The sequence below is a fragment of the Equus quagga genome, chromosome 3 (assembly GCF_021613505.1).
Source record: "Equus quagga isolate Etosha38 chromosome 3, UCLA_HA_Equagga_1.0, whole genome shotgun sequence".
Lineage (NCBI taxonomy): Eukaryota > Metazoa > Chordata > Mammalia > Perissodactyla > Equidae > Equus > Equus quagga.
The window spans coordinates 137,714,553-137,734,048 of NC_060269.1; the positions used below are offsets into that span (position 1 = coordinate 137,714,553).

Sequence of the window (19,496 nt, forward strand, 5' to 3'; positions counted from 1 at the left end):
GATAGTTCTTTAATAATTTTAACAAAAACTAACGGCCCTCTCTCTATATGAGATCATCCTAGGCCTTCTCTTTTGGGTATGATTTAGATTGTTAATATTATCGTTAATGCTCACTGGTGCCATGGATGGAAGATAATATTTCAGATATAAACTGAAAGTGATGCTATTACATCTTATCATCAGGAGATTTGACACTGTGAATGCAAGTAAGGCGAATTCTTAAACGGCTAAAACATATATGTTTGCTTCCATGAAGCATATTCAGCAATTTCTACCAGGCTTCTAGCTTAACTCCTCCCAAGTTCTATTTCTAAACCAGGAATCTGATCATGTCACTTCCTTGACTAATATTCTTCAATGATTTCCATGACTTTCTTTCAACCAACAAAAATTTACTAAGTTCCTATTATGTGCCAGGAACTATTCTATGTCCTGAGATGCCAGAAACGAGGAGCGGAACACAGTCCCTTCTCTCATTAAGCTTGTAGTCTAGGGAGATGTGTCAGGAAACCAGTAAACAGCTAAGAAACACAATTTCAGATAAAGTAAATAGGAAGAAAAAAAAGAAAAGGAAACAGGTAAGAAGTGATTGGAAATGGAGGCCATACGTTAGTCAGCTCCTCGGGGAAACCCTCTGAGAGGTGAAATCTAAGCTAAGACCTATGTGATGAAAATGAACAAACTATCATAAAAGTAGCAGCAAGCATTTTTTTTTGCTCTCTCCTGATGAAGTTTTTGTCATCTGCAAATTTGAAAGGCATTCCCTCAATTCTTCACCCAAATCATTGATTAAAATGTTGCATAGGACAGGGTCAAGAAGAAAGAAACTTTAGGCACTAGAGAATTTCCTGCTAGACTGTCTTGTGTAACATCGAATTACAAGGACTCTGCAAAGCAAATAACATGCTTTCAAGATCTCCAAAGCAGGGCGGGACTTCTCCCCTACTAAACTCCCATAAACAGCAGAGAGGACATTGCATGGCCTGTTGTAGGGTTGTTTTCCTCTCCAGGCAAAGCCACCTAGTGAGGACCAAAGGGACTTTAGATGACAGCATTTCAATGTATTGACACTTGTCACACCAGCCCCAGTGGGAGGCTTACAGCTTGGTACCTCAGTCCGATACAATTCCAACTTCTTTTCCCAATGCAAGCGTATATATGCCTTTCCTGCACAACTCGCCTTCCTTAGTAGTATGCTGTGGAGTTAGCAGAGGGAGCCTGGTAGAAGTCTGCACTGTATATGTTTCTACATAGAAAGGGCTTGAGGGCAATATTCTGGAAAGGAGAAACTGATAGATAAGACCTCCACACATTATCACTTGGCCCTGCCAGTGGTCCTCTGTGACCTGGAAAGAACAAAAGCCTTATATACTTTCCTTGCATTCTCCATTTGCAACTACTATCTCTAAAAAAGGTTCAATTTCCACCAGCCCCTACCTTTAGCTAGAAAAACCTCATGTAAATACTAAGCACAAATCTTCTATTTAGATTACAGTTGCTAATCTGTTAAGGGCACTAATTCATTCAAACTCTGTGTGTCCTACAGGTTTTCACACTCATAGCATCCCCTACGTACAGGACTGCTGCTTACGATTACGCAGATGTTACTTTGCACAACTCTAGAAGACAGCCTTGACTAAAGTCATTGTAGATTTGTTTAATCTTTGCGACCATTTTCCAGAAAACATAAAGTGTTTTGAGGAAAGGGAACCTTATTCTAAATGGTACAAAGACACTTTGTGGGCCAGCCGTGGGGCCTTTTCATAAACCCCTGTGTATGAGAGGCCTTTCAAATATATGAGCTACTCAAGGATATTCAGCATAGCACTGTTTGTAACAGAGAAAAAATGTTCATCATTTGGATCCCAAATGTCCATCAGCAAGAGAATGGATAAATAAATGTAGTCTGTTCCCATATCTGAATACCATAGATTCATAAAAAAAGTATCAATATGGATAAATCTTAAAGAACGTAGTGTTGATAATGACTATATACAGTATGATGCCACTTATAGAAATAGTGAAATGCACAAAACAATATACAAATAGGTTATGGGTACATACATTTGTAGCAAACTGTCTATCTAGTTCACAAGTGGATAGACATCAACTTCAGGATCAGAGTTCTCCCAGGTGAGGGTGGGAGTAAAGGAGATTTGGGAAGGGTACGAAAGGGTTTCACCTGGGTCAAGAGTATTTTGTTTCTTTTTTTCATGGAAAATATCTGTAGCAAATATTAATATTTGTTAAACCTGGGTCACAGTTTTACGGGCACCTGTATTTTTCTGTACATTTGCAATAACTTTCTTTTTAAGAGAAAGAGAAAGGAAGTTAAGCTTCATTTCCCCAAAGGAGTTACTATGTTTCTTCCCCTCTGATAATGAGATCCCTATTATTCAGAGGCTTTCCAACTTTTCTTTTTTTAGCAACGGTGTCTTCCTTTCAAATGAATATTTTCATGGATTCCTAATATATATAACCAATAAAAGCTGAGGTGCCCTGGAGCCCTGCTTTCTCACCTTCCCTCCATGCAACCTAACAGAGTCCCCAAAGAGATCTCCATGGAACCCACGGCTCCACAGAGCACAATGTGAAAGCTACCGATGTAACTAATGGCGAATCCCTTTGGACCCAGATGCCAGGCAGCTATGAGCCAGTTTTAAAGCTTTATGTCAACATCTATGGTCGGGACATTTGCATTCTCCCTTTTCCCTCCTGGTTCTTTTTATCAAGAAGCTGGATGTAATAAAATGGCCCATCTTCAATAATTGACAAAAATTAATATCTCTTGACAATTTTAAACTGGGATTTCTTAACTGTCCCCCCACCATTATTCTGAATAACAGATTTAACAGTGCTTGTGCTACCAAAAAACATTTTAAAAAATAGAAACACAAAAAAGAAGATAATTCTTTGCAAGAAGCAAATCTCCTTTAAATAAAAGGAAAACAATAAACAACCTAGGATGAATGTAGTTATACGTATTTATAAGAGAATCCAGCATCAGGAATGTCAAAAGTTAAAAAATAAGATGCATATATAAACTTCCTTCAATTAATGACCTACATAAATATTTAATATGACATTTCCGTGGCTAACAATGTATTGGTACAGAAAGCTAGTAGAGACATTTTAACTTTAATTTTGTGAATGTTCTTAAGTTTTAACATTTTATACTAACATAAATTCATTTGTTTTTGCCAAGTAATCTTTGTTATACTTGGGAAAATATCACATTTTGTTTTAAAAGCCTATTCATTAAAACATTGCACTGTGACCCTGCTAACACGCTGAAATCCAAAATCATGGTTCCCAGAAGATTCAAAATAGCCTTATAATGTAAATATGGCCTGTCAAACATGAAACATGTTTTTGTAATAGTCAGATAGGTACAGGTTTGCTGTAGCTAGAGAAACAGCGATAGCAATACCACTGAGATGCTGGCTTTTAATACATGTCTACATAATGAGAAAAAAGTGATTTTGGAGAGAAGTTACACAGAGCAGTAGTAACAGGCTACTCACCTTATTAACTGAGCAACAGCTACCTAGTGAGTTTAGTCTCAGAGAAATCACAGGGTTAGAGGAGAATGCTAACTGTTGCTTTCTGGCTCTGCACCCAGGCTCCCAACCCTCGCCTAGCACCCACTCAGACATCACCAAGGAAGACCTCTACATTTTGATGACAGCACCTAGCCAATCCTGCCTTCATACCAGGGCCAAGAGTTGCCCAGGCTTGGAAAGCAAAATTAATTCTTCACTGGCCATTTTGCCCCTTTGCCTTGCTCTTCCTTTCAAGGAAACAGTCAGCCTCCTTCTGCCACTGCTGTCCTCACTAAGTACTAGGGATGTCAGCTGGGATGTGAATGACATTACGGAAGAGAAGACTACTGAGTTGGCAGGGGGATTTCAGGGCAAGGCAGAAATTTAAGGGAAAGCAGAATGAGGCAGACACAGGAGGACTGACGAATACTAGGCCCTATAATGATCAGTTAAACCCCTAAAATCAATCTGCTTGCCTGAAAAGGCACCTTATGAACTGAGATCACAAAAAGTTTTGGAGACTATTTTTAATACGAGTCAGTTGTTAAGCCATCTTTTCAAGCGGGATGCGATATTATGTCGGGGGGAGAGACAAATGGGAGAAAATGTGGAAAGTTTAAACAAGACTTGCAAAAATGATAAATGCATGGTGAAATTTTCATCAGGAGGGTTATAGAGCCTAAACAGCCCAGTGAAAATAAGTCTAAAACATGATTGGGTAAGGATAAACGTTGATGAAACACCAAGATAGATTGATTACTAATGTCAGCTAAGATGTCCATCCCTAGAAATTCATAGAAAAAGAACAGACAACCCGCAGGGCTACAAGATTTAGTTACTCATCTGCCTAGAATCAGATAGGACAACCAGCATTAGGACCTAATGTTCAAAAATACGAGAAGCAGGCCTTGTGTAGACTCATACTATTGTTCAAGAGTGTTTAAAGATTAATCCCAGAATTTCTAACAGGCACTAAGTCAACATATTGGCTCTGAGAATGGATATAAGACCGGCATAAAGTGAATCCATCCAGCAAATGCCCGGTTTATCCACAGGGCAGAGTTTGGGTTCCAACAATATACAATCAACTCTTTATTAGTCAGATAGTCAAGAAGTGGAGTGCTCCAGCTAATCAAATATTTTTTGTTAATTGTTACCGCATGCAGAAGGATTATACATTTTTAAAGAATAAGAATAAATTAAAATACACTTAACACTGAAACTAAACTGATTATAATTTAATCTTTCTCTAATTATTCAGAATGCATTTCAAGGTCATCAAGAGAAGCATAAATTATCAGTGCTTGATGACTGTGCAGGAAGTCACAGTTTTTCTAAAATCCTGGTTAATAAATGCTGGGTAACAAAGAATTCACTGCAATAGTTATCATTCGGGGGATTTATGTGCTAGGCATTTTGCTAGGATGTGAAGTAGATCATTAATCCTTGCCAAAAATAAAATTTCACAGATGACGAACTGATATTCATAGAGTTAGAATAACGTGCCCAAAGTTACACAACATGAAATGGTGTCAGAGCCAGGTTTTGAACACAGAACTATATGTGCTTTCAGAACGTAGCCTAAACATCTTCAAAAGAAAAATGTTTTAAGAGACTAAACCAGCATAGTTTCAGCCACACACACAAATGATCTACCAATAAACGTATAAACTTAATATACACTCATTGACTCATTTTATGTGATGATCTAATTTTTGTGTTATTCCACTTATTTTCATCTATGAAACATATGTGAGCTGACTATTACTAGGAAAAAAACATGGTCATTTAAAATTTTTTAAGACTTTAGGCTTATATTTAAACCTAAATATAAATATTAAATATAGAAATGTATAAAATAAATATAAATACATTTATAAAATTTATAAATTAAATATTTAGGTTTAAACATAAACATTTAGGTGTAAATCTATAAAAGGAATGAATTCCATTTGTTAGGGAAGAAAAAGGTTATTTCCTCAACAGACATGACACATCCCTCCTCCCATCATCTACTTTTTAGTGCCAAACTCATTAATGTTTTCACCTGAAAATTGATGGCTTCTTGTTCACCTTCACTCACCAGCGCCAATTAAAATTCTTCAAAGTTCAAATGCCTTTTCTTCCTCCCCCCATGATGCTTTCGCTTGTCTCTAAAGCAGGCAATGATTCCAATAACGCAATTGCACAAACAAGGCGGGGACATGTGCTTGAACTTTAGAACGGCACAGAATCATCTCAGGCCATGATACCGTTTCATTAGCTAATCTCATTCACACACAGGAAACTTTGCTGTCACTGAGATGACCCCGTTCAAAGAGACAGGCCTCCCTCCCCCTCCTCTGCATACAGCGTTTCCAGATAAGCCTTAAGAATTACTTTCTATTCCAAAAGAAACTATTTTCATCTCTAGGACCAGGTTGATATTTTCATTGTATTGAAGAAAATGCTACCTAAACAGTACCTTGGGGTGAAAGAAGCCCTGATTAGAGTAAGCCCTGTGCTCAAAAGTTGAGAGTAGAAAAACAGACTTCCCATATACGAAGTCTGCACAAAAGTATGGCAGGAAGGTAATTCTGAAAATGTGCTGCCACTTGATCCCTCCTTCTAATTCAGGATCTCACCCAGAGACAAAAGTTTCATACTCAACTCAAATTTAAGGAAAGTGAAAATTACTGCACTGACTAACTGAATTAAATTATGCATTTATGGTGAAGCTGGAAAATCATACTTAACTGTCTTAAAACTTGATAGATTAGGTGGTGCTTGCCATGATCGCGTTTTGAAAGGTGATCTCACTGCTGGTGACCGTTGCTGCCGAGGAGTTGTTCAGCTGGGGATTTTACTCTGATGCTTTGAACTGATTTGTTCATTCAATTTCCTCCTAGAGATTTTATGCTCTCTACAGTAACTTTGTTAAAGTTGAATCTGAGGTGACCCTTCTGACTCGGAACTCCAAGGAGTAACTCTCTCAGGGGAAGAAAAGAGAGGTTCATTTTCAATATGAATGAATAGAAGAGGAGACCCTCAGATTGAAGGTCAAGAAAATGTGACCTGGAACCTGAATCAATATCAATAGAAACAGTTCATTGAAGGGCAAGATCTAATTTCATGTCCTGATAAGAAAGGTGTTCAGATTTCAAACTAAGTAGCTGGATGAGAAGAACGAAGAAAGTTTAAAAAAAAAAAAGCCTATTAATTATAATTTCTTAGACTTAATTTTATAGCCTAAGTAAGTATGAAGAGTTCTAATAAAATATGATCCTTGACGTTTCTGCCTAGGAAGGATATTTAGAGGGTCATATAATTCTTAAAATGGAAGGATCACAAAAGAATAGCTAGTTCAACCTTTTTGTTTTTCAAATGAAGAAACAGGCACAGGGAGGTGAGGCATATTTACGTAAAATGATTGAAAAACTTCAGCATATGCTTCAATTATTGACTCAACAAACCCAAATTTAGGCTTAAAATGGTATACTTGGCTCCCAAGCATAATGCCAATGCATGAAATAATAGTAAAAACAATCTATCACTTTTTCTAAAATTAAAAAAGCAAACTGGTGGTATAAATCTAATATTTCATTGAAATTACCAAGAGCAATTCAGTTTTCCTGCTAATCTCGACTCAATCTCCTATCATTCATTAAACATTTACTGAGCACTTACTGCATGCTACGTAGATAGCTCAAAACTCCAAAATTTTATTCTGGTCAGAATTTTGTCTTTAAAAAATGGTGAATAAAATCTTTGTCTACACTGTTCTGCCCATGAATCCTTATACCTTTTAATAACTTCCATTTTTTTCCCAAAAATGGTTTTCTTCCTTCCTTTCAAGGGTTATAATGGGTGTTGCCTTCAAGAATCAAAGTGCCTCTCAAATTCCATCTATTCAGTTTTCTTATTCAACAAATACTTAATTGTGAGAGGGCTGCAGTTAAGCAGGGAGCCCATGAATCAGTTATGGGACAAATTTTTAATGTTTTTATTCATGATATTGCTGATTTTTTTCTACACAGTGTCAGGTTCACTATTAAAAAAAAAATAGTGGGTGTAATTAACCAGTAATTCACCCAACTACAAGTCTGGGAAAGCTGGCAGAAAATATTTATGAGACTGTAGAGTGACTGACCAGTGTAAGCAATGTCACTTATAAATAGGTAAGATAAGAAGACCAAAGAGAGGAAGGCAATGGAACTGGTGAGATTAACACTGCTCAAGGTCTAATTATCAATGATGCCAATCCAGAAACTCATTGTTTTTGTTTTTTTTTTTAGTGAGGAAAATTGACCCTGAGCTAACATCTGCTGCCAATGTTCCTCATTTTGCTTGAGGAGGATTGTCCCTAAGCTAACATCTGTGCCAATCGCCCTCTATTTTGTATGTGGGACATCACCACAGCATGGCTTGATGAGAGGTGCACAGGTCTGAACCTGGGATCCAAACCCACAAACACCATGCCTACAAAGCAGTGTGCATAAACTTAACCACTCTGCCAACAAGCTGGCCCCCAGAAACTCATCTTTTCGGTGTACCCAGAGCTAATCACCAGTGATTAACTCACAAGATCCTTGATAACAAAAGATGATGTCACTGTATTGATTTACAATGGGGAAAATCCCTTTCCAAGCTTTGGAAATCTCATGTTAAGTTTCCTGTGTAGGAATGGCTAAAACCTAGGCACCCACTTCTTCTTATTCTTTCCATGAGCCCACAGCTGTCCAATAGAATCCTTAACACAGTTATCCAGGCAACCCCTGCCAATCACACTAAGATAAAGTTGACTAACCTTGCTCCAAAGCAGTGCTTTCTTACTCTAGGGATAACTGAGAAGCTGAGTAGTAATCAGGTTATTTTGGTGATCAGGAAATAAGAGCTAATGTAGGCAGAAGCTTGAGGGCCACTTCACCTTGGCCCTGAGGAAAACCTGAGAAGGTCACCTTCCCTCAATTCCAGTAGCCCTCTCACTTCAATATTCCAACATTGCTCTTTCCTGGAACAGATTTAAAAAAACTATCTTCTCTTTGAACTTGTTTTCATTTCTTTTGGATATACACCCAAAAGTAGAATTTCTGGATCATATGGTACTTCTATTTTTAACTTTCTTAGGAAGCTCTATACTATTTTCCATAGTGGCTGAAATGTTACATTCCTACCATCAGTGTACAAGTGTTCCCTTATTTCCACATGCCCGTCAACACTTGTTATTTCTTGTTTTCTTGATGATAACCAAGAGATATATGGACTCCCATGTTCATTGCAGCATTACTCACAATAACCAAGATATGGACACAATCTAAGCATCCAGTAGCAGAAGAATGAATAAAGAAGTTGTGAGATATATATACATATACACATATATATACATACATACACACAATGGAATATTATTCTTGAATATATATAATCTAGATTATGAGAAAAAAGGAAATTCTGCCACTTGCAACAACATGGATAGACCTTGAGGGCGTTATGCTAAGTGAAATAAGTCAGACAGATAAAGACAAATACTGTGTATATGGAATACAAAAAAAGACAAACTCATAAAAGCAGAATATAGAATGACGGTTACCAGAGGCTAGGGAGTGGAGAAGTTGGGGAGATGTTGTTTTAGAGCACAAACTGGGAACTAGTAGATAAACAAGTCCTGGAGAGCTAATGCACACCATAGTGATTATAGTCAACAAAGCTGTATCATAAACTTCAAAGTTGCTAAGAGACTAGATCTGAATTGTTCCCACCACAGAAAAGAAATTATAATTATGTCATGTAATAGAGGTGTTAGCTAACAGTACAATGGTAATCATATTGCAATATATGAATGTGTCAAATCAATATGTTGTCCACCTTAAACTTACACAATGTTATATTTCAATTATATTCCATTTAGAAAATCATTATCAAATCCTTCCTCTTTTTCCCCCTTTTTCGAGATTCCATTGAGTCAACTCTTCATGTTGGAAAAGTAGATTTTCTTCTGATAAATTATTCTTCAATTATTTTACCAGTCTCTTTTATAGCTATAAAAATAAAACTGTGCTTCTTTTGCTGCTCCATCACACAAAAACCACTGGAGGGACGGTCATAAAAAAAAATGGAGGGTAAGGGGCCAGCACCGTAACCTAGTGATTAAGTTTGGTGCTCTCCACTTTGGTGGCCCAGGTTTGGTTCCCGGGCATGGACCTACACCACTTAGTGGCCATGGTGTGGCAGTGACCCATACACAAAATAGAGGAAAATTGGCACAGGTGTTAGCTCAGGGTGAATCTTCCTTAAGAAAAGAGAAGAATATTGGCACAGATGTTAGCTCTGAGTGAATCTTCCTCAGCAAAAAGAAAATGGAGGGTAGGTTTGGTATCATTCAAATTTTTTTTTAAAGTTTTATAGTAGTCTTTTTTGTTTTTTGCATTTTATTTTTTCATTGAATATATTTGACATAACATCCTGTAAATTTAAGGTGTACAATGTGTTAATTTGATATATTTATATATTGTAATATGATTGATGTTGTAGTGATATTTAGTGACTCTATCATATTACATAACTATCCTTTCTTTTTAGCGGTTGGGATAATTTAATCTCTTAGCAAGTCTGATGATTGTAGTAAAGCATTGCTGTTGGCTTTATAATAGTCTTAAAATTCACTGGGCCTGGGGTGTTGGGGAACCTTAAGTAATTATCCCCTCAGAGCAATAGGAACTGAATTGAAAAGAAGCCCAAGGAAACGTCCATCAGTAGGGGCACAGCATAAGTATTAGAATGCTGTGGAAAGGGAAGATAAAGGATGGTTTCCAATCAGAAAGCACAATGGCACATTCTCTGGTGTGTGATTGAGCTGCTCCTCACATGGGCAACTCCATGAAACATGCTCCCATGAAGCAGATGCACCAGGTTCTACATTTCTATGTTTCTAAGAGGGTGTGTCTGCTAAATGGTGTATGTCCTTGATCATATCAATCCGTGCGTCACCTGGGTAAGCCTCGTAAAGTAGCTCAACAACAGCAATGTGTGTGTGTGTGTGTGTAGTATTTTGAGCTTTACCAAGCACTACACCAGTTACTAGGTCATACTACATGTTCTCTAAAACCCCTAAACTGATCACACCATCATAGCAGTTTGACAACATGCAGGAAAATAAAAACCACAGAATCTGAGAATTGCAGATATTGAAAGGATCTTACAGATCATTACAGATAATGAGCACCAACCCCTTCCGTTTGCAGCAGAGAACACTGAGGTGCAGATTATGTGTTTTGGCCAGAGTGATGGATTAACTTAAAAGTGTAAAGTAAATATACCACATATGAAAATAATATCTAACATTTTAAGGTGTTCTGAGCATATGTAGACATAAATTATCTCACTTTATTTTCACAACCAACTTTGGGTTAGGCAGAACAGCAATTAACATCAGTCCCATTTAACAGGTGAGGAGGTTGACATTCAGAGCTTCCTGATGATGACTTACCCAAAGGCATAACACTAGAACACAGGACTCAGTCCCTGTCTTCACTCTCTAAACCCTGCAGACTTTCTACTCTCCACAACTCAAACACGGAATGGAAGGCAAAGGTAGATTCGGCACTTGATGGAAGTCAGGGAGAAGAAATAGAGGAAGGTCATCCAGTACATCTCTGTTTAAGGCTAACTCTAATTTCTGGCTGGCTGAGTCTATGTGTGGTCTGATTATGTGTTTGGCAGTACACATATACTGGAAATTGTTTTCTTCTTGACTTTTCAAATTCCACTAGTCTGTACGCTAGCTCACACTAACAATTATGACGCACAGCTTTCAAATCTCATTCTTCCTTCTTTATTCTGACCTTGACTCTTCTTTGTCAGCTGCCATCCAGTCCAGCCTGGAGCAACAGTACCAAGTGAACCCAACATCCCATCCCACATGTACTCAAAGCTGTGAGCTCTTCATAAGCTATGAGATGAACTGTCTCATAAGGGCTAAGTTGACAGAGGTCTACTCTGAGAAGCAATAAAACAGTAGATACGGAGTGGGAATCTATATTCAGGTACTTGGGTCTCTATTCTGAGCTTGCAATGGATTTTTAATTGGTTAGTTTTTCTAAAAGGTCAGTGTATTAACCTTTGAGATCTTTCCTTAATTCTTGGGATGTTTTTAACGTACATTTAGAGAAACACAGGTGCTTAACACATTTTGTCCAGTAAATGAGGCTCTGTGATCTGCAACTGGCATAGGCAGGTGGCTGCCAGGTCTGCACTACTTTGGGAAATGGATGCATTTCTCCTTTACCAGCTCTCCACGGGAAGGGGAAGAAGAGAGGGGAGGGAGAATGCTGACAGACAACAGCAGGGTGATTCTGTGCTCAGCATCTTGTCTTAGTGGTATACCCAAGCTGCAAGATTTATAACCTTCCTGTTACAATGCATCAGCTTCAACACTTTCAGTGAAGTCTTCAATAACTTCGATGACATCTTGCTGAGGGGTTTTGTCATTAAAAGCCTAAAGCTGGTCATTAACAAACCTTCTCTGCAATCATCTACTGCTGTGCTAACTCAGGCATGGATCTGACTAGAAAGTTGGCTGGCTCAAAAACTTTCCAGAAGGCTGCATTTTTTTTTTCTATGTGGGATATATTTCTTTAGGGAAAGAAAATACAATTCCCAATCATTTAATCATTTATTTCTCATTATCCGTTGACTAACTCTTCTCTGATAGACACAACCAAAATCAACAAACGTGTGTAGAACACCTACTGTATAATAGAAATGGTGCTTGGGGCTAAAGATATAATTTTGAAAAAGATACAGCTCTAGCTCTCAGAGGGCTCACAGAACCCCCCAAAAATGAGCCATCATTTACAGAATCCTTTGTAATGTGCCCAAAAATCATACAAAAATACATAAATACAAAAAACTCTGTACTTAGGCTTTATAGGTATTATCTTGTTCATTTTTCACCACTCTTTAGAAGATAGGTATTCTTATTATTCCCATTTTAAAGATTAGATGACTGAAATGTTGTCTGTTTAAGAATTTTCTTTAAATTATTGAGCTTGTAAGTAGCAGAACCAGGTTTCAAACCCATGTCTTGTCTGACCTTTAGCAAGTTCATATACTCCAAACAAGAGGATTTGGCCAGGAAGAAGGCAAAGAACATGGCATTTTGGGTTGAGTAAAAAGCAAGAGCCAAGTGAAAGGCAGGCATATGTTAGGTAGGTACGAGGAACAGGCTCAGATCCCCTTTCGGGAGAATTTAGGTCATGGATGGAGTATTTCCCATTGGGAATAACCTTCCCTTCTTCACACACTTCCTACCTCCCCAGCAGCATTCCGATTATTGAGGTATCCATTTTTGTGTGTTTACATATGAACTTAAACTTGCCTGCTGGCTCTGGAGCAGCAAGAACTGGTATAAATTTTATGAACATAATAAAGATTCATATGATGTGAGAAAGGCTTAACTCTTTGAAGATGACTGCTTCTGGAACTTACACAAAAATTCATGTAGCAGAGAAATTCCAGCTACCCAGTTGCTTGACAGTTGTTTCTGCTGCCGATGATTTGATTTTTCACCTACTCTGGCAAGCTCTCTGGTGGAAATAATGAATAGAGGGAGGTCATGGGTGCTTTTTCCTCCACAGTATTCAACCATAAATAGCCAGAGAGTCAATGTTACAACACTCATTCAGAAGTTCCCCCAAAAGAATGATGGAGAAACCTGCAGACATGGGGGAAGAGTGTGTGGTAACTTTGAGACTTGGTGGGGAGAAATGAAAAAAAAAAACAGCTTGTGGTGATAAATGTATTCTTAAGTGTGCATTTGGTAATAGTAATAATTATTACCATTGGTTGAGGACCTACTATGTGCCCGGCAATTGCTAAGGGGCGTTTATGCAAAATAGCTTATTAAACAGAGTCTTTCCACCAATGCTGCCAGGGAAAGGGTCATCTCACTTTTATAGATGAACAAACTAAGAGTTTGGGAGGTTGAACAATTTGCCAGATGCCCCTCACTGAATAATTTTCAGAGCTGGAGTGCAAGCCTAGTTATATGTTATTTCAAGTTTTTGCTGTGTTCACTGTGTGTTGTTTTTCTCTTATCTATATCTACATTAATTAAAACACAACCTATTTAAATGCATTTAAATAATACAATGATTAAAAAGGCATTAGCTGATTTCCTTTTTTTTTCTTGAAATGACATTTTTCTCTCTTCTTTTTTCTTTCCCAAAAGGAAACAGAAACATTAGCTTTCTTTTTAGTGCTCTATTAAATGCTGTGGGATTTTGCCTGAAGAGATCAGTAAGACCTCCAGGCGGACGCCATTGATCCAACTATAGTGTCATTATGTGCCTGTCCATGGACGTGATGTTGGAGGAAAGGCTTTGTTCGTGGCAATCACAAAGCCATCATCCATCTGACTCCCTGGGTTCTGGCGGGCTCTCACCTGCAGTGCTTCCCATGAATGTCTTCCTTGGCCCGTTATTATTTTTAATTGTTCACAGGGTGCTTTATACTAGTAAAGCTCTCACCAATCCAGATCATCAGCGCTAACTTGGAAGAGTCTCAGGAAATCGATTAGTAAATTCTTCTCTGCTCCTCTCATGAGAGGCAGGATATGGAGAGCCTGAGCTTTGTCCAAGGTCATAGGACCTGTGGGCTCTTGCAGAGGCAGCATGAAGCACTTCCAAAGAATCTGTGCAAGCCCAGAGTACCAAAAGTGAGGGGAGGTTCTGTGTGGTGGGACAAGCAAGCACCCTGAGTCAGAAAGCCCTGGACTCACAGATCTTATCAAACACCAAAATAGTAGTAATAACAATAATACCGATATTCTGCCTTGTTTCAGGAAATATTACTTAGTAACTTTGTGATCTTGAGCGAATGACTGAGCCTCTTTGATACTCAGTTTTCTCATCTGTAAAATAGGAGCAATGACCTCATCTCACTGTTTTGAAAGTGAAATGAGATGATTATATCAATTAAGACTCTTTATGCACCAATTAGAATCAGATGAAGCAGAATGAGCACTTGAATTATAAGTAAAAGTAATGTCTCTCAGGAACAGGCCTGCAGCTGGGTCTGAGTAAAAACTGAATTTAGAGGCTCAAGTGCCATCCTGAGGCTCTTCCTGTTTCTTGTCCCCATGCCCTTGCTGCAGAGGCGTCTCCCCTTCTCACTGCTCCTAAGCTTACATGGCAGAACATAGCCACCAATGGCCCACAGAGTTACATCCCTCTGGCAATCCAGGCTAAGAGATAAACAATCTGTTTGGTCCAAGTTCTAAATCCCAAGGAAGAACTGAAATTGGCCCAGCTCATGTCATGTGCCTATATCTAGAAAATCAATTATCTGTTGATAAGGAGCAGTATTTTATTCTACTTACATGGCTGTCCCTGTGGTAAGCCTGAGGATAGGGGGAGGGGACTATTTCATAGAAGAAAGGGGGTTAATTATTAGAAAAGAGAGTTTCACCACAGAGCAAAGAATTGGTGTCTACTACAACAATATATGAAAAATAACTAACACTGTATCCCATCCAGAATAGATATACTTATGTATGGGGTTTTTTGGTCAATATGTAGATTTCTGCACATTCTGAAAGGCTACTTTTTTTAAAAAAGCAAAACAAACACAGCATTAGGTGTTAATTACAATGAATATAGATCATCTAATGTTAAGAATCAGAAGAAAATATAGATGCTGTGAACAATTAATGTTTTAAGTGCATGATACTTTTTCCATCAATTTAAAGGCACAATATAAATTCAACAAGTTGAAAAACAGATTTTTGTTCCTAATCCTATTTTCCCCTCTTATCCATCAGAAACTCAAACCTTCTCACATTTTCCACTCTTACTTTCAGTTATTTTTCTGTCTTTAAAGTTGTCTTAGTTTGTGGGTCCACTACCGAGTTTTTAGTGTTAAAGATCTAAGGGACTCCGTAAAGTATTTGCAACTATTTCAAAAAGCAATGAAATATCCTTATATGTTAGCAGTAAACAGAGCACCAAGCTGGGAATGAAGAAAGCCAGTTTCTATTCTTCTCTTTTCTCAAAAATATACAGAACAATTTTGGACAAGTCATTTATGGTCCCTTTATAATCTATAAATCTGCCTGATGGTAACTAGCTTACATCTCTCTCAGGTGAAGCTGGGAACATCAGTGTATTAACTATGAATAAGGTCCTTTACAGGGAGAAGTGGGGAGGAATCTCAGAAAATTAGAGATTTCCATTTCTTACCGGAACGTGTATTCCCACCGAGAGGAAGAATCTGTTTTGTGTGTAATACAAAACTACTACTTCACTTGGATCAAATTACAGGAATCCAATTGCCCTCTGCCGATAAACTCCAGGCCTGAGTAAGGGATTAAGTCAATATATTTTAGGTTTTGGAAAGAGACCACTGTGTCGCTTTCCAGAATTCCTTCTGGCTGATTTCAGTGTAATATCAATTAATTTTGGAAAGAATAATTCCAGGACCTTTCAAGCAGAATGATTAGAGAGAAGTATGTCTATCATGGTAACAGAGGACATGGAAAGTCTCATTATGCATTGGATTTTGGTGCTATGATATTATTCCTGTATAGGGAGGAGAAATTAAATTTACAAATCAAAAGTGTTCCAAGTGTTGGCAAAAAGGGGGAAATTGATGTAGAAACGTGTGTTATCAGTTAAAGATTATTTCTTCACGTTTGTTTTCAAATATGAATAGAATTCCATGGAGGAAAAGCAGTTACCAGAATAATATTGTCTTGAAACAAACTTCACAGATTCTGTATGACGAAAAAACTCCTCCTAACTGGGCTGCCTGGTTACAGCTTAAATGAAACATACATTGATCGAAAAGTGATACCACTTTAAGGTTTATTGCTCACATGCTCAATTTGGGGCCTTTAAAAATTCTGTCAATTCGTTTCTTGGTAGTTAGGATATTAAAATATGCAAATAAGCATGCTGTAGTTGGTCAATGCTAATCTTTTTGTAATAACTAATGTTCTCTCCCAACAGCCACCACTCCTTCTATTCATGTCACCTTCACCCAGGAGTCACAACATGCTGAAGACGGTCACTTTTTACTTGATGAAATTTCAGAAGGTTGAAGCTAGGCCAACATCCTCACCTTCCTCTTTCCTAAATACTTTTTCTCCTTTCTCTTAATTACATGGCTTTACACTAATTTACATGAATTTCAGCTTTCAAAATCATTGGTCTTTGCTGAATGCAAATAGACACATGGGAAAATTATATTAACTTTGCACAATTGATCTTTCATCATTTCAGATGGTACCTTTGAACAGTTCCTGAAATGTCTGTCTGAAATACTCCCAGCGCTGAGTGTCATCAAGAGATACAGGGTCAAGCTGGGGAAATCCATTCTCAGTGATGTAAATTACAGGGTTATTATAAGTATCCTGGAACAAGAGAGCAGAAGTTTTATTCCAAACAGACATTAAAAAAAAAAAAAAAAAAAAAAAAAAAAAAAAAAAAAAAGAGGGGTCATAAAATCAGGTGCATTACCCTCTATCTTCTCTAAGCTACAACTCCAAAACTAGTTTTCATCAGAATTGCACTGACCCTATTAACTTAATTTTCCACGCATTGACCTTTTATGACTAACAATGGAAAAGCAAAACTGTGCAAATGTCCATGAAGACAGTCAAATGACTCTTATTATAATGAGAAGACAGAAATATCTTTCTTCCATCAGCATCTGCTGATTGTCACTGCTCCTTAACCCCTTGGTCCCTCCAGCAGCCACACTCTCTATCCCTCCACAGAAGGGGTTCTGAAAACTGATACCTTGAAATTTTAATTTCAGCTATCTGGCTATCATCCAGAATAACAGAGACCCAAAAAGGATCCAGCTATTTCAACCCTTAATGCATCTTTTAATAATCACAGTTGTGGTACCAGTCTGAAAACCATGTCCCAGCTACTCTTATGGCCATAACTGACTTTAACAGTGCATCCTAACTTTGACCACGGTTTTGAAGCCCTTTATCAGCTGGTTACCCCTCACCAATTTAAATCCTAATCTTCTCTCCCCCGGCCAACAAATGTATATGCTATTGCCTAAAATCATTCTTTTTTCACGTTCTTATACACACATTCATATATGTCTGCCTGTCTTCCCATCTCCACCTATTTGGACATACATGGACACAAACAAATTGTGCATTTACCTTAATGTATTTCAGTAGTTTACGTATTCCCCATGGCACCACATAGACCCAATCCAGACTTATCCAAGATGGGTCTGTAAGAATTTCAGTCTCCGCATCCTGCAAAATACCCAATTCTCCTTTCTTGTTCTCCTGGTATTTGACTAAGCGAGTCGTATAATATTGCACAGCAAAGAAATCAGCAGTGCCTTTGATCATTCTCTTCTCTTCTTCTGTAAATTCTGGAAGTCTTGATGATGGATAGCCTTGCTTTTTACTCATGGAGGCAACCTGGGACTTGACAACTTCAGGATAATCACCATCAATAAATATAGGTTTAGCAATGAAATCCAAGCAGAAAGAGAGGGCTCTTTTAGCAGCTTCCTGGTCAGATACTGAGTTGGGATCTGCTGGTTCTGCCCAGCCAGCAAAAATTGATAGGGACACCATACCCTTCTGATCTTTTCGGAATAAGGAATCATAGCTGTGCCAGGATCTGGCATGAGCTTTAATCATGTTATGAGCTGCCTGGTAACCTCCAGTTCCTGAGTGAGGTACACCAGGAGGAAATATGCCAAGCTCATATCCCAGCATGGCATAAATATTAGGCTCGTTTATGGTGATCCACTGCTTCACTCTATCCCCAAACGTACTGAAGCAAAACCGGGCATATTTGTCAAAGGATTCAATGGTTGCCTCTGACAACCAACCTCCTTGGTCTTCTAAGGCCTGAGGCAAATCAAAGTGGTAGAGGGTCAGTATGGGAGTAACCCCATTAGTTAACAAATCATCAATGATCTTGTTGTAGTAGTCAATTCCTAAGAGAAAAGAAAAAGAAAGTATGAGAAGAAAAGTTACTTTAGTATGACGACAATAAATTAGGATCAGGAAAGCATCAGGAATAATTTCCCAAGAAATTTTTATTTAAAATAAGGTCTATTACTTCCTACATATAGTCAGTTAAAGGCTAGGAGGAAACATGAAAAATTCCAAGGAAGACTGGCTGATCAGAAAGTGGACATGTGATAGGTTGATACGATTGTGGAAGCTGTGTGTTGTCAAAGGGATACATTTGGGCAAGTCACCAGCACACAACATTGTGTTATTGTCACACTTATTGAAATTATTTTGTTTGTATGCTTGATTTGTCTCTTACCCCCACTAGAATACAAGCCTCATGATAGCAGGGACCTTGTCTATCTATTTCATCTCTGGATCCATAAGTTCTAGAACAGTACTAGAAATTTAGTAGATGATCCATAAATACTTGTTGAATGAATGAATGGATTTCAATGGTATTAAATATAAAGCAAAGGAATTGAACCAGATGACTGCCTAGTGCATCTCCAGACCTATCAGTCTCACAAGTCTAGGAAAGGAGATCCAGTGAGCGTGAGCAAGAGCTCATCATCTGTCCCAGAATGTGGGTTACAAGAAAAGTTAGCTAGAGGCTTGGGACACTAAGGAATACTTGTCTAGAGAGTTTACTCTAAAATTCTGACACAGTCCCTGGGAATACATGGCCACTCCTGGCTCTCAGCTCATTCTCCCAGCACTGCATGTGAGAGAGATTTCAGGATTGTGGCAGAGTTCTGAAGAATGTTAAGTTCGTTGCTCTGCCTCAGAAACCAATGCCAAGAAGATGTTGAGTCCAATCTCATAATGAATCTTTACTTTGAAGAGATTCTCCGAGGCAAGGCTGGTATGAGTACTTCATGTGATTTTATGTGCAAGAGTGTGAAGGAAAGCTAAGCCTCAAAGAGAGAAGCTGTCCTCTCTTTTGAGGGATTGTTTCCTGGATAATTATCATAAATTTA

The 19,496-nt window shown here is 38.1% G+C and overlaps 1 protein-coding gene across 1 annotated transcript in view; it reads right to left on the minus strand.

The window, feature by feature from the left end:
- The window catches only part of LOC124236894 (cytosolic beta-glucosidase), a 104,845-nt gene that overhangs the window by 41,000 nt on the left and 44,349 nt on the right, over window positions 1-19,496 (minus strand). The window contains exons 3-4 of the mRNA XM_046655860.1: window positions 17,701-18,497; window positions 16,806-16,929 (exon numbers count right to left, since the gene is read on the minus strand). Coding sequence (XP_046511816.1) covers window positions 16,806-16,929; window positions 17,701-18,497 — 921 coding nt within the window. The remainder of the gene's footprint in view (window positions 1-16,805; window positions 16,930-17,700; window positions 18,498-19,496) is intronic.